At 53.7% G+C, this 15896-nt stretch overlaps 1 protein-coding gene across 1 annotated transcript; it reads left to right on the forward strand.

Annotated features, from left to right (window-relative positions):
- Nucleotides 1–293: 293 nt before the first annotated feature.
- Nucleotides 294–13845, forward strand: CUNH8orf76 (chromosome unknown C8orf76 homolog). Its single transcript, XM_040979349.1, has 6 exons — nt 294–514; nt 4648–4743; nt 5504–5647; nt 9595–10052; nt 11680–11812; nt 13467–13845. The coding sequence occupies exons 1-6, from the start codon at nt 398–400 to the stop codon at nt 13662–13664; spliced, it is 1146 nt and encodes a 381-aa protein (XP_040835283.1). The 5' UTR covers nt 294–397; the 3' UTR covers nt 13665–13845.
- Nucleotides 13846–15896: the final 2051 nt, after the last annotated feature.

Below are 15896 nucleotides of genomic sequence, written 5' to 3' on the forward strand. Positions count from 1 at the left end.
TGAGCCCAGTAATAATCGGTCCTGAGCAAGGCACTTAACGTTTTCCAGCCCCAATATTTGCAAAATGCGACTGACTGTGCCTTTCACACAGTTGTTAGAAGACAAAACAGGCAAAAACAGCACTTAACACAATGCAAGGAAATTGTCATTGGACGGCTCTGTCCGTTTCCGGGCACACGGAAGTCAAACCCTTAGGCTAGGATCCTGTCAATTCGCCAGTGGGAATAATCCTCCGCTCAACCTGCACTCCCAGACAGCGGCGGGCGCACAGCTCGCGGGCCCTTCCCAAAGACTACAGCTCCCGGCATGCCGCGTTCCAGCGGCGGCACCGCCCCTTCCGCTCGGTCCGCACGTGGGCGTGGCCGCTTCTTGGTGTCCGGCGGGTCGACTGCGGCAGATGGAGTCCGGTTGCTGGTTGTTCGGCGGCGAGTTCGAGGATTCAGTGTTCGAAGAGAGACCGGAGCGGAGGCTCGGGCCGCCCGCGCCCTACCGCGCTAAGCGCTGCGAGCCGCAGGTGAGAGGCCGGGCCGAGCCGCCCACGGCCCGCCTGCCCCGGGGTCAGCTCGTGCGGTGAGCACTGCGGGAAGCGTCGGTCGCCTTCCCGGGTCCAGCGGCCCGTCCCCGCCCTGCAGGCCGGGCGAACCCCGCTGCCGCCGCTGACCCCTCCGTGGCACTGCTAGATGCATCCTAAATGCACCACCTCCAGGAAGTCTCTCCTGGTCCTCTCTTCCAATCAGCTTGGTGCTTCCTCCCCTCCCACGTGCAGCTGCTGTTTGCCGCCCAGCCCCGGAGCGCCGGCTGTCCACGCGATGGCCGCCGCGGGGCCTGACAGGTGCGGAGAGAGCCGGCGCTCCGTGAACGGCCCTGAGTTGGAGGGTTACTGCGTGTTGCCTCCCCACCCGCAGCCGAGATGCTGGGGCCGCTGTGCTGGTGTGCCTTGCCCATGCTGTTGGCATTTCTTCCCTCTACAAGGATTGGACTGAAGAGATGCTGGGCACGGGCACTTCCTACAAGTTTTATTTGCCTCGTTTTTTCCTGACGCTGGGCAGTCAGAGTCGCCTTCAGGGACCCATGGCACAGATGGGCCTGGGAAGGCTTGTGCTGGTGCCTGAGGAAGTTCTGGTTAGGCACCAGGACCTGGGTGGGTCGGTGGGTCGGTTATCTTTGGGAAGAGAGTGCTTGCTGGGTCAAGGGGTTGTTGCTGATCCTTCCGGGAGATACTGTATACAGAAGCACCCTGTCAGGGGTGCCGTGCCCTTGTAAAGCAGAATCCTTTAGCTTGGCAATTTGTTGAGAGGTTATTATGGAAACCTGCTCATACGCTAACCCAGAGCAGACTTGAGGCCTGTTCGTCGCCCAGGAGCCTGGCTCAGAAGGTGGGTGCTGGCCCTGCCTGCTTGCCTGAGCCGGGCATTCAGTGTGTCCACACTTTTCTGTCCTTCAGGGGGTATTTTGAGGCGTCCCCTGTGTGAATTCTTTGCTGCCCTGCAGATTATTTAGGACAGAAACCGTCATTTTAAAGCCATTAAGCTCATGGCCACTTAAGGATTTTAGGGTTGTGGCCGCCACTAAAGTGAAGACGGGCCGATTGAAGCATTCTGTGACGGAGGACAGTGTGGGTGAAGCACTTAAAAGGAGAGCAGAAAAAGGGGTTCCTAGCCTTCTCCAGGTCATGCGTGGGCCGGAGAGAGAAGCAGGCATTGCCAGTATAACGAGGGTGTGGATATTCAGGTGATTCTTTGAGAAATAGGGCCAGGCAGTTGTACTTTTCATGGTTTTTTTAAAGATTTATTTTTATTATTTTTGCATTGGAAAGGCGGATATACAGAGAGGAGAGACAGAGAGGAAGATTTTCCGTCCGATGATTCACTCCCCAAGTGAGCGCAACAGCCGATGCTATGCCGATCCGAAGCCAGGAGACTCTTCTGGGTCTCCCACGCGGGTGCAGGTTCCCAAAGCTTTGGGCCGTCCTCGACTGCTTTCCCGGGCCACAGGCAGGGAGCTGGAAGGGAAGCGGGGCTGCCGGGATTAGAACCAGCGCCCATATGGGATCCCAGGCGTGCAAGGCGAGGACCTTAACCACTTGCGCCACCGCGCCGGGCCCTACTTTTCATTTTTAATGGTTTATTTATTTTTATTGGAAAGGCAGAGTTATAAAGAGAAGAGAGAGAGAGAGAGAGATATCATCCGTATGCTGGTTCACTCCCCAAGTGGCCACAATGGCTGGAGCTAAGGCAATCTGAAGTCAGGAGCCTGGAGCCTTTTCCTGGTCTCCTATGCAGGTGCAGGGTCCCAAGGCTTTTGGGGCGTCCTCCACTGCTTTCCCAGACCACAAGCAGGAAGCAGGATGGGAAGTGGAGCAGCCAGGACCTGAACCAGTGCACATATAGAATGCTGGCGCTTGCAGGCAGAGAATTAGCCAGGTGACCCCATGTGCTCACTGGGATAGAGGACATGGGGCCGCCTGTGGTGGCTCAGACAGTGCATCAGAACGCTCGTGCCCAGAAGCTGTGACTGGCGTGCTGGGGGACCCTCCCAAATACAGTCAGCTGTGACTGGACGGTGCTTAATGGGGGAGGCCCACCTGCAGCCGCCTTGTGTGGGACCGGGCGTGAAGTGAGCATCGGGTGCTTTACGCAGTGCAGAGATACCCACCACTCGAGAACACTTTCCCTAGAACCTCAGTGTTTACTTAACAGTCAAGGAGTTTCAGCATCACTTTCCTGGTTTAAATCAGGAGAAAGCTGCTTGTTTGGTCCCTGGGGTGAGGTGCTAGCCGGCTGGTGTGCCTACACTTTGGTTTCCCTTTCCAGCTTCCTGGCGGGGCAGACCCTGGGGGGCAGTGATGATGGCTCCAGCAGCTGGACATCTACCACACACTTAGAGACCCAGATTGAATTCCTTGTTCTGGCTGGCCCTGGGCCCAGTCTGGCCCCGGTCCCAGCCTATTCCAAGCCTAGTTCCAGCCCCGGCTTCGGTCCCAGCCCCAGTCCCAACCCCAGCCCCGGCTCCGGCTTCAGTCCCGGCCCCAGTCCCGGCCCCAGTCCCAGCCCCGGCCCCAGTCCTAGCCCCGGCTCCAGTCCTAGCCCCGGCTTCAGTCCCAGCCCCGGTTCAGCCTCAGTCCCAGCCCCAGTCCCAGCCCCAGCTCCAGCCTCATTCCCAGCCCCAGTCCCAACCCCAGCCCAGCCACAGTCCAGCCTCAGTCCCAGCCTCATTCCCAGCCCCAGCCTCAGCCTCAGTCCCAGCCTCATTCCCAGCCCAGCCCCAGTCCCAGCCCAGTCCCAAGTCCAGCCCAGTCCCAGCCCCAGCCCCAGCCCCAGCCCAGCCCCAGTCCCAGCCCCAGTCCCAGCCCCAGTCCCAGCCCCAGTCAGGCAGGCCTTTGGGGAGTGAACTGATGAATGGGAATGTGGGCTTTGTGTTACAAGTCTGTCCGTAACTCTCAAAATATTTTTAAGTTAGAAAAGCAAATGGAACTGTTTCCTTCAACTTTTCTTCTATTGGTCTGATATTTGATTGCAGGGGTTCCTTTGTTTGGAATGTCAGCAGATCCTGGACTCTAAGCTGGAGTTCTGAGCTTTCTGTGGCAGGTGAAGGAGATGGTGGGAAGGTGTAGCTCCCTTCTGTAACAGGGATCAGGGGCAGGGGCAGGCTGCAGAGAAGGGGCAGTGGGAGGGCCCTTCCTGCTGGCCATCAGGTCTTCACACATGCTTGGTATGTTCAGGACTCTGCCTCCCATGGGCCTGCTGCAGCTGTCCTAGTTGTGCTTAGGCAGGACAGTGTGGTCAGAGGAGTTTCTGGAGTGTCTAAAATTAAGCCAGCAGAGACCTTCCAATTCTCTGCCCCTGTGCTGTGCCCCTTGCCCTTCCTTTTTTGCCTAATCCCTGTAGTCTTGGTTATACTGTTCAACCTAAATCTCTGCTTAGGTTCTGGTACCCTTTTTCCTTTCTTTTTTTCTCTTTGTAACATTTTCATTGTAGCACAACGCTTTGTAATTCTTTCCACAAGGCCTAGTGCCTTGCTGTTTCATTCTCTCCATAGTTTCCCCACTGGCAAACATACTTCACTTGCATGAACCAGTGTGAACTGAAGTGGCCAGGTGGCAGCTGCCAGGCACCACAGCCCCTGTTGGAAATGCTGCTGATGCAGCTGTACGTTGCTGAGTGGCTTTTTAAGAGAGGTGAAAGAGATACTGTTCTTGCCATATGCTGTGGCAGTGTTAATAAAAACTAGGCCCTCTTTTTTTTTTTTCCAAGGGATTTATTTATTTATTTATTTGAAAGTCAGAGAAGGAGATGGGGGTGCAGAGAAGGGCAGGGGTACAGTGGTCTCCTATCTAAGTGGCTGCTGCAGTTGCCATGGCTGGGCCAGGCACAAAGGTGGCAGGTGCCCAAACACTTGGGCCATCTTCGGCTGCTTCTCTCCCAGGACATGATCGGGGAGCTGGCCTGCTGTGCCATAATTGCTGACCCCTTGGGCATCTTTGAAATTGTCTGTCTCTGCTGTTTCTTACATTTTCCCACTGAGGCTTATCCTGGAGAGGTGTGTTCTGTTGGAGGCTTAGCTGGTTATGCTGCAGGACACGGCTTCCGAGCTTGAGATGGGCTCACTCAGCCTCACTCTGTAACATGGCGTTTTCACAATCTCCAGTGGTTCTGCGAAGAAACAGCGAGCAGTGATGATGTGGAGGCCCTGAGTACTAAGAAGTTCCGAGGGGACCTGGCCTACCGCCGCCAAGAATATGAGGTAGGGCTCACGGTGCAGGGGTGGGTGGGCTGGTGTGTGCACTGACTTGTCAGTGGCAGCAGCCAGCAGCGTACTGGCTGGGTAGGGCTTGCTTACAAAGACGGGTTTTGTCTTTGGTGACGGGCCGTTAGCATTGTGCACTCCCAGGTTCCCCCATTTCTGCGTGGCTCCTGGCCCCATGGGTTTCTAACTCCACCAGAGATCTTTAGGTCTATTTTCCCCAGGCTCTCTGCCCCCTCCTTTTACTTGCCAGTCGCCCAGGCTCCTCGTGGCGACAGGAGCCAAGCCCCTAGCTAAAAAGCCAAGAACTCACTGATGGCTGTATGTGTGAGGGACTTGGAATGTCTGCAGAGAACGGAATGGAAAGATAAGTTTCTTGTGGTGCAGAGGCTGTGAAACCACACACGCGAAGGGGCTGCAAAAAAGCCTGTGGAAATGTGTTTTACCAAAATCCTTGCATGGACTTAAAATGTTTTTGCATCAAAATAAGCCTGTCTTTTAATTCTACTTCTCGCAGAATTTGCTGCAGTGCCCTCATGGATGTCCATTCCCCTTCACCAGAATAGTCTTATTAGTTGCTGGCGGAAAGGTGACCCAGCATAGTAGTGGCGATGCGGGCGACAGGGCCTGGTCAGTTCTCCATCCTGTGCCACCCTCCCTGGCGGGCATGCTGTTAGAGGAGGCCCAGGTGGTAAGGGTGCTGCCCACCTTCCCTTTCTTCCCTTCCGTTCATGGCTTGTATTTTCCAAATAATTGGCAGGCAGCACTGCAGGAGTATTCCAGCATCGCGGAAAAATTGTCGTTGACCAACTTTGCCATGCAGAGGGATGTCCGGGAAGGCCAGGCCCGCTGTCTGGCTCGGCTTGGGCGGCACGAGGAAGCGCTGGCAGTGGCCACCTGCCTGGTGAGTGAGTCTGCTGGTGGCCGTCTCCTCTGGCTTTCTCCAGCAGGAGTGGCGGCAGGGCGATCGGTCATTGTCGGCGTGTTAATTAATGAAGCCAAAAGCGAACCTCCCACTGGCACTGTATCTGTGGATTTGGCTAAGTCGGAAGTTGTCAGTGGTGCAAGAAGTTTGCTAAGGTGAACACGAGCACCTAGTAATTGTCTTCTTTTAGCAGTTCTGGCTTTGGCCTTGTGCACATCTCAAGGGTGTTTCTTCTATCAGGAATAAATATTCCCCAGGTTGGGGAGGAATTTAAGTGACCTGATTGTTTCCTTAGATTTTTCATTTTAAGGTTTATTTATCCAACTTCACTTGGAAGCCAGAGCAACAGAGAGAGTTTGTTTGTTCGCTGATTCACTATGCAAATATGCTGCTGAGGTTGGGCCAGAGCGAGAGGTCAACTGGGGTCTCCCCTGTGGGTGACAGGGACCCCCCGGGCGTGTTAGCAGCAAACTGAGTCTCAGGCCAAGGTGGAGGCGGGACTGGTTCGCCAGCACTTCAGATGCGGTGCGACTGTCCCAAGCAGTGGTCTCACTTGCTGTGCCACAAGGCCCACTGCTCGTTAGGCTTTTAGACTTCATTTTCTAAAATGTATGAAATGAAACATGCACTGCTTTTGTGAACAGAAAGGAAATTACCCCAAAAGGACTGACTAGGCAAAAAAAAAAAAAAAACCCTGGTACTCTTTTTTGTCTTTAAATAGAATTGCAGATTGCTTACTGAGGAAAAAGACAGTTGTTTGTAATTCTGGAGTTTATTATTTATTTCTGGTTTTTAGGTTAAGGTGTTTATGGCTTACTTCCGTTACTTTGGTGAAAATTTTGTATGGAAATGATTCTAAGTAGGCCGGTCTGCGTTTGTGATGACCAGCTTGCTTCCTCTGAGGGCTTTCACAAGGCACTGTGGCCCTGAACTTGAACTCTGTGGATGCTGTCACCCAGAGGCCATCCCACAAGCAGCCTGGCTCCAGCTCACTGACCTTTGGTTGCCCAGTCTGAGGAGGGTTGGCCTTGGCCTTGCAGTGAGTCAGTCCCTATAGTGACTGGATGCAGAGAATAGCTGGGTCTTGTTCCTTCTCCTTCTGTACTAATTACAGGATCGTTCTGTGTTGGCGTCAGACGCCTTGCCCAGGCAGCACTGGCATGAGCAGTGAACGAGTGGGGTTTAGCTTTGTCTGTTCCTGGCTTTCCTGCTCTGCAGACTGGCAGCATGCTGGATGCTTCTGATGCCTGCCTGTGTGCCCTTGCTGCCCGCTCTGCTGGCAGCACCTCTTGCACGTCAGTGCGTGCTCTGTGCCTTTGGCTGTGATTGCTAAAGGCGGGAGCCACTGAAGGAGCCATGGAGGCGAGCTTTTGCTGTGGCCCATCCAGCCAGGTGCATGTCTGCCTCTGCAGCTCCCAGGAGGGTCGGGGCCAGCCTGCAGGGTCTCTCCCATGTCCCACGGTGGTTCTCGGGCGGAAGGAGGTTTCATTAGAAAGCCTGTGGCACACGCCAGGCCCTTGGGAACTTTGTGCGAGCTCCCAGGCACGTGACCAGGGAGGACTGATGGGGCCGCGGTGGCTGCGTTCTGCGTGCTACCTGTGTGTATGCTTTGGTTTCCTCATACCTGGGATTTGGTTTTCAGATTGGAAAGGCAGGTTTACAGAGAGAAGGAGATACAGAAAGATCTTTCATTCTCTGGTTCACTCCCCAAGTAACTGCAATGGCCAGAGCTGAACCAGTCCAAAGCCAAGAGCCAGGAGCTTCCTCTGCAAGTCTCCCATACGGGTGCAGGGCCTCAAGGCTTTGGGCCATCCTCAACTGTCTTCCCAGGCCACAAGCAGGGGGCAAGATATGAAATGAAGCAGCCAGGACATGAACTTGTGCCCATATAGGATCCTGGCACGAAATGGAGGATTAGTCTGTTGAGCCACCATGCCAGCCCCAGGAAAACATTTTCTATTTATAGGAAACTGTTTCTCATCTACTCCACAATAAGCGTTTTTTTCAGCCCTCTTATTTGCCTCCTGGGTTCATGTTCAGGGAGCATAAACAATGGGCATGCCCTGAGCATGCATTGCTGAGCCAGTGTCTGCCAGGTGGACGGCCAGGGGATGGCAGCTCCCCCTGTGTTTCCTTTCTGTGCCCTCCTCTGCCACTGACCAGCTCTGCTGTTTTCTGGCCTGTGACCTCGGGCCAGTTCCCTACTCTGACTCAGTCACCTCAACTGTAAAATGGACTTAATAATAAGAGTCCGTTTTAGCAGATTGTCATGAAACTTATGGGAGTAACTAGTGTTTGACACACAGTGAACAGTCAATCTTAGTTATCATCATCACTTTACTGTAGAAGGAATAATCCCTCACATTCATTTCAGTGGAATTAAATTTCCAGAGAGGAAGCCCTGTGGTTGGTGTGTGCCGGCATGGTGCTGGCTCTCCCCACTGGGACGTGCTGTGGAAGGAAGTGGCCCTTGGGACAGTCTGTATGGGCGGCTGTCCATATGTCAAGGAAAGGACAAAGTATGACTTTAAGAGTTGAGTGCTTACTGGGATGGAATTCAGCTTTGAACAGAAGCGTGTAAGAAGCTTGCTGGGCTGTGGGTGGACAGACAGCGTGGGGCCGTTTGGCAGGCCGCGCCCTGGCTTTAGGACAGCTGTCTGGAGCTGTGTTCTGTGTCTTTCGCCCTAGGTAGACCATAGAGCAGGCCCAGGCGTGGGCTTTCACCTGCTGGTCTGCTGGTTCCTTTGGCCTGCATGGTAGCTTTGTGAGCACTTGACCTGGAGGCCACCAGTCCGTCCCTGCTTTCCTGAGGCTCCGTGTCTACTTACCATCTGCTGCCTGTTCTCCATGGACTTTGATTTATACAAGGAAGCCCGGGGGCCCACACTGTGGCACTGCAGGTTAAACGTACACTTGCATCACTGGCAGCCAATACCTCGGTGTTGGTTGGAGTCCTGGCTACCGTGCTTCTGGGCCAGCTTCCTGCTAAGGCACCTGGGAAGGCAGCGAACGATGGCCCACAGACTGCGGCCCTTGTTACCTTGTGAGAGACCAGGATGGAGCTGTGCTTGCTGCCTTCTGCCCGGCCCAGCCCTGGCAACTGTGGCCACTTGGGGAATGAGATGGCAGAGGGAAGGCGTCCCTTCTCTCCTTTCTGCCCCTCTCCCTCTCTCCAGTCCTCCTCTTCCTCTTAATGTCATTCTGCCTTTCAAAAAAGTAAATCTTTTTAGAAGAAAAGAAAAGGAAAAGCAGGCCTGTTTTCCTAACCCAAAGGGCATTTACCATATGGCAGGTCAGGCCAGAGGACTTGGATACGGTTGAGGAGACTTGAAAAGGATTTTCTGATCAGAAGGAAAGCAAGCAACCTCTCAAGCCAAAAATAATGAGCCTGCTAATAGCTCCCAGAGCAGGCATTTGGGTTCAATTACGCTGCCTCCTGGAGCGCCGAGAGCCGCAGGCAGGGCCATCCTGGAGATGGTGAAGCCAAGGACAGTTTGGACATGGACTTGGTCCAGATGCTCAAGGAAAATGCTCATTTGGATGGTTAGAAAGGCTTGAATAGGAAAATGGAACCATGAGCTCAGGGTCTGTGAGAACTGGCCTCGTCTTTGATGTTTCTTCTGGAGATGGTAAAGATTATAGTAAAAATGGGGCATCGATGACATAGTTGTGTTACATAACTTTGTCAGCCGCTCTCAGTAAATGAGTAGGTCAGCGTGGCCAAGTGAGGTTGGGGTGCTCAGGCGTGGCTGATGGCTATTTTGCTAGATAGTATGTACTTCTCTGGATTCGGGGTTTCAAGTGGGAGTCTGTTTAATGTACTCCACTTACAAAGCTGCTGGAAGATGCTCACATACAGCCGGACACCTTCATTTGAATGGGAGACACTTCCTGTCTAACATTGTAACTTTTTGTTTTCTTCTTAGGAAAAGAAAGCCACTAACACAGACCATTTAACCACCGTGCTGTACCTACAATTTGCTATTTTCTCCAGTTGGCAGGACGTGGAGAGGACAGTTTTCTGCTTGCAGAAACTGATTTCTTTGCATCCTTTTAATCCCTGGAACTGGGGCAGGCTGGCAGAGGCGTACCTGCGTCTGGGGCTAGCTCTCACCACATCCTTTGCGTCATCTCAGAAGCAGAACAGCTTCACCTCAGGTGCTGAGATGGTCAGCTCCCCCTCTCCGCACTCGGGCAGAGGGGGCCTTTCGTGTTCCCCTGAAACCTTGCCTGGGACCTCTGCGTTGGCGGAGGAAGCAGGGAGCAGTCACAGCCAGGAAGAGGAGCCGGCGACGGGAGACGTTCCACACTGTGTGGCAGAGAAGAGAGAGGCAGCGCTGAGAGACACGCAGATGAAGGCCTGCGCCTCTTTTATACGAACCAGGTAAGCCGAGGTGAGCCGCGTGCGGCCGACTACCCTGGCTTGTAGTCAGGGTTCTGTGTTTCCAGTTGGAGCCCTCAGATCTTAGGCTGGACTGGGGGATTTTGCTGATGGTCTCCACAGTACCCCTTGACTTCAGTGTCATTTGAGTCTGGAGGCTTGAGAAGCCAGGGTGGGAAAGTGTGGTCCCCCGAGGGGTGGCAGTGAGAGCAGCCCTGAAGCGGCCGGCCAAGAGGGCGGCAGAGCTGACGGTCAGGAATTCAGTGAGCGGTGGCTGTGCATGAGTGAGCCTGGAGTCGGCCGCTTGCCGGCTGTCCTCCCTCACACGTGTCTGGAGCTCTCTGCTCCTCAGTTCTTCATCTTCACGGTAGAGGACTGATGGAAATGCCCACTTCCTGGGGTGGCATTAGGGTATCTACGGTACTCACCACACTGCGCAGTACGCAGTTGGCACTTGACAAACCATAGCTGCATTGGTTTGAGTTTTATTGTTAGCACAGACATTAGATATCATCTTTTTCTTTTTCCTTTTTTTTTTTAAATATGTATTATTTTTATTGGAAAGTCAGATATACAGAGAGGAGGAGAGACAGAGAGGAAGATCTTCTGTCCGATGATTCACTCCCCAAGTGGCTGCAAAGGCTGGAGCTGAGACCATCTGAAGCCAGAAGCCCAGAGCCTCTTCCGGGTCTCCCACATGGGTGCAGGGTCCCAAAGCTTTGGGCCAACCTCAACTGCTTTCCCAGGCCACAAGCAGGGAGCTGGATGAGAAGTGGGGCCACCAGGACACAGACTGGTGCCCACATGGGATCCTGGCATGTGCAAGGCAAGGATTTCAGTCACTAGACTACCGTGCCGGGTCCCGTCTTTTCTTTTTAAGATTTATTTTAATTTAATTTTTTAATGGAAAAACAGATATACAGAGAGAAGGAGAGACAGAAAGATCTTCCATCTGCTGGTTTACTCGCCAAGTGGGACCGCAGCTGTCAGAGCTGAGCCAGCACCTGTCCTGCCCGTGCTTACCTCAGGGCCTCGAGCAGTACCTAGCACATCTCGGCCAGGCAATGAGTGAGCATGAGACCTGGGTGCATCTGGGGGAAGCGTTTGGGAGCAGCGAAACTTGAGGAAAATTGGGAAACTCTGGAGGCACTTGCAGGATATGGAAAAAGACAGGAGCCGAGTGAGGAGGACAGGGAGGGGAAGACCAGGAGAGGGGGTCAGCTACAATCCTGACAGTCGGGGGTGGGCAGAGGGCTGCGGGTGCTCATCCGAGGGTCGTCGCAGGTCTGGCCTCTTTGGGAGAGTCTTGTGTGCTGGTGAATGTCGCGGGGCCTGGAGGCCACATGGCTGCAGGGTCTGGGAGCGGGACAGGCACATAGCAGATCCCTCCGCCAGTCACTCGCACATTCAAGCACATGACTTTCCCCAGGAAGCTCCCTGGAGCTGGTGCTGTTCTTTGAAAAGTTTTGGTCTGTTTCTGAAAAGGCGCTTCTGCGCTGCAAAGCTGGGGGATTTATACGGAGCGCTTCGGGAGGGTTAGCCGGGCCCTGCAGGCCTGGCAGTGTCCCCACAGCCTGGTGGTCCTGACTCCCAGCTGCGCTCCGCACAGCCGTATCCCTCTGCTTTTTAGGCTTTTGCTTCAGCTTACGCAGTCGCAGCAAACATCGTTTGCTTTGGAGAAGAACCTAAGGACTCAGCGGGAGATTGAAGACAGAATGAAAGGGTTCAGCTTCAAAGAAGACACTTTGCTGGTGATTGCTGAGGTGAGTGAATCCCCCTGGGTGTGCGTGAAAGCAGGCATCCTGGATATTTGTGCTGGCTCCAGAACTGTTCTGTAAGAGACAGAGCCAAGCGTCCCGCGCTGGGGAACTTGTCTCCACCTGTCCGTGCCTGTGGGTCACTCGGCAGCACAGGGGCGGCCTCTGCTCCGGGCTCGGCAGCTGTGCTGTGGTGTGTCTGGGCTGCTTGCTGGCCTGGGCCTGTGCACAGTGTAAATGTCTCTCCTGCATGTCCACCGCCCGGCAGACAAAGGAGTCCACGCTCCCGTTTGAGGCAGAGCTAGCCTGGGAGGCGGCTGTGCCAGCTGTGCGTCTGCTTTCCGCCCCGTTCCCCCCTCCCTGGCTGCAGGGAGACCAGCGCTGTGTAAAAATCCTCACCGTCTATCTCTTTAAAAACCTTCGCTTTTTGTAAATTGTCCTGCTGCAGTTTCTTTTTCCTCTTGCTTTTCTTTCTTAACAAAGAGGTTTGTTTACTTAGGGAAGGAAGAGAAAGTGAGCTTTGATTCATGAGGCTTGGCCGAGGCAAAGCTAGGAGCCCAGAACTCCAGTAGGATGTGCCGTGGGGTGGCAGGGAGCTAAGGGCGTGGCCAGCTCTGTGGTGTGGCCGGCTAAGATTCCACCTGTGGCACTGGCATCCCATGTGGGCACTGATCTGTGTCCTAGCTGCCCCACTTCTGATCCAGCTCTTTGCTAAAAGTCTGGGAAAGTAGTGGAAGACGGCTCAAATCCTTGGTCCCCTGCACCCACGAGGGAGACCTGGGAGAGGTGCCTGGCTTCTGGCTTCGAACCTGCCCAGCTCTGGCCATTGTGGCTATCTGAGGAGTGGAATGGTGGATTGGAGGTCTCTCTTTCTCTGCATCTTCTGTTTAACTCTGCCCTTTCAAATAAAAATAAATTTAAATTTTTTAAATATTTAATTATTATTTTAAAGACTTATTTATTTTTGCTGCAAAGTCAGATATACAGAGAGGAGGAGAGACAAAGAGGAAGATCTTCCATCTGATGATTCACTCCCCAAGTGACCACTACGCCCGGTGCTACACTGATCCAAAGCCAGGAGCCAGGAATCTCCTCCAGGTCTCCCATGCGGGTGCAGGGCCCCAAGGCTTTGAGCCATCCTCAACTGCTTTCCCATGCCACAACCAGGAAGCTGGATGGGAAGTGGAGCTGCTGGGATTAGAATCAGTGCCCATTGGGATCCTGGAGCATTCAAGGTGAGGACTTTAGCCACTAGGCTACCACGCTGGACCCCAATTGAATTGTTATTATTTTTTATTGGAAAGGGAGATATACAGAGAGGAGAGACAGAATGCTCTCCCCTGTGCTGATTCAAAAATAGAGCAAAATTGGGTCTTGAACTGGTGTCCACGTGGGATACTGACTGGTATTGCAGGCAGCAACTTTGTGTGCTATGCCACAACACTTAGTGGCCCAGAAGAAGCATTTAATTGTATTTTCCATGAACATTTTAAAGTTCCTCACTACGGTCCTTGAGTAGCTGCTTCTGGGCAAGTGTCTTTTCATTATGTTGGGAATCCCTCCGATGGCTCAGGAACTTTTCTTCGGCCTGGTGCCTGGGCGGTCAGGCCTGCCTCATCTGCTGCCTGTGCCCTGGGACAGAGTTTTTCTCCTGCTACAGGTCATGGGAGAAGACATCGTTCCAGAAAAAATCAAGGAGGAGCTTCACTCCGAGGTGAAGAGTGTCGGGCCCGCGGCCCTAACCGCCTGGGAGGCTGCCTCTTGCGAGGAGTTCGAAGCCAGGTGGTTCCACAGGATCCGAGAGCAGCTCTGGCCCTGCCGCAGTCAGCTCAGCGTGCACACCCACACCTCGGCCTAGCGGTCCTGTCCGCAAGATGGACGGATCCTGGTTTGCCTGAGACGGGATCTGCTGGTACTCACAGGACATGGGGATTAAGGCCGGCGACTTGTGTTTTATAAAAATGGCTTCTATTGAGCCCAGCGTGATGGCTCAATTTTCTAATCCTCTACCTCCAAGTGCCAGGATCCCATATGGGCACAAGTTCATGTCCTGGCTGCTCCACTTCCCTTCCAGCTCCCTACTTGTGGCCTGTGAAAGCAGCAGAAAATGGCCCAAAGCCTTGGGACCCTGCACCCAGGTGGGACCTGGAAGAAGTTCCTGGCTCCTGGCTTTGGATCAGCTCAGTTCTGGCTATTGCGACCACTTGGGGAGTGAGCCAGCAGCTGGAAGATCCTTCTGTCATTCCTTCTCTCTGAAAACTGCCTTTCCAATAAGAATAAAAATTAAATCTTAAATAAATTAATTAGTAAATATTTTTTTTAAATGGCTTCTAGGGTTGTTTTTAGTCTTCAGCCTCTTTTCCGTTTCCTCGTTGGGTTTTATTCCGTTCCTCACAGCACCACACCTCGCGCTCGCTCCCCCTCAGCAAGGGGCTGTTGGCCAGCTCTGAAGGACCCTGAGTTTCAGTGCCTTTTAAAGGCAGCTGCAGTGTTACAGCTGGCATTGAAGAGTCCACACTGTGGGGACAAATTCCTCAGGGATTAATGACCCAGAACATGGCCCAACAAGAGTGTGTCAGGAGGTACCAAGCATCTGAGGATTGGCCCGCTGGCGAGGTGGCCTGCCAGTCCCTCGGTGCTGACAGGGCGCAGGGCCGTGTCTGCTCAGCAGCCAAGTCTGCTGCAGCGGGTCGCTCTCGGTCCTCCTGCTGCGGGGTCTGGGCACACAGGAGCATCTGCTGTGCCGTGTGTGGAGTGTGTGGTGCCGCCTCCTGTAATGTGTGTGAGGTGGGTCACAGAACCCTGACTTCAAGAAGTTCTTCTCTTTTTAATTTATCTGAAAAGGTTACAGAGAGAGGAGGGACAAATTTTCTAGCTTAACCATTAGTTAACCATTAGGAGCCCATGGTCTCCTGCTTTAGGCTTTTGGCTCTCTAGCCGTAGCTTCGAAGATGGGCTGGCGGCCCGGCATGGTGGCCTAGCAGCTAAAGTCCTCGCCTTGCATGTACCGGGATCCCAAATGGGCACTGATTCTAATCCCAGCAGCTCCACTTCCCTTCCAGCTCCCTGGTTGTGGCATGGGAAAGCAGTTGAGGATGGCTCAAAGCCTTGGGGCCCTGCACCCGCGTGGGAGACCTGGAGGAGATTCCTGGCTCCTGGCTTTGGATCAGTGTAGCACCAGTTGTAGTGGTCACTTGGGGAGTGAATCATCAGATGGAAGATCTTCTTCTCTGTCTCTCCTCCTCTCTGTATATCTGACTTTGCAATAAAAATAAATAAATTTTTTTAAAAAGGTGGGCTGGAACAGAGCCCGGAGTGCCTTACTCTCAAGACGCACCTTCTTGAGCGACCCTGGGGGCTGTCTTTATCCTGTCCTTTTGGCTGCACGGCACCGCCAACCCATATCCCTGTCTCCATTTACAGAAGGCCATTGTTGTACCCTGTAAATTGTCTGGCAGGCAAGTTGTTTCTTTTATTAAAAACTTTTATTTCCAAGATACAGAAAGGTAGACGGGAGAAAACTTCCGTTTGCTGGTTAACTTCCTAAATCCCAGGAATGATGGAGCTTGTGCAGGTGCAGCATTCATTCCTCAGGCACTTACCAGGCCAGGCAGAGGCCCCTGGGTCTGGGGGAAGGCCAGTCCTCCCTGGGCGCATCCCAGGGCCTGTCAGCTCCACCTGTGACATCCAGCTCTGATCCCAGGAAGCCCCAGGTGGCAGCCCGGGGCTCTGAAATGCACTGAGCTGCCTGGTCCCACTGGGATCCCCAGGTCCCTGGCTGGCTCTGTCCCCAGTGTCTATAGCTCACAAGGCCCCAGAGGGAGTTCTGGGACCTTACCTCCACTTCACAGGGCTGCCCAGGGATACACTGATGCCAGCCTTTTTGGAGAGAGCAAGCCATCCCCGTCTCATCAACTTTCCTAGAAACCTCCAGAATGTTCCCAACCCCCCAGCTGATTCTTTCCCTTCTGATTCTCTGGGAGAGGGGCCCATTCCTGGGCACTGGGAAGCAGAAGGTCTCACCTTCCATCCGTCTACCTTTTGGGGCTTCCCATCACCTCCCTGGAACCTTCTGGAATGTTCTACATAG

Source organism: Ochotona curzoniae, unplaced genomic scaffold (assembly GCF_017591425.1).
Source record: "Ochotona curzoniae isolate NIBS_2020 unplaced genomic scaffold, NIBS_Ocur_1.0 contig_3190, whole genome shotgun sequence".
Classification (NCBI taxonomy): Eukaryota; Metazoa; Chordata; class Mammalia; order Lagomorpha; family Ochotonidae; genus Ochotona; species Ochotona curzoniae.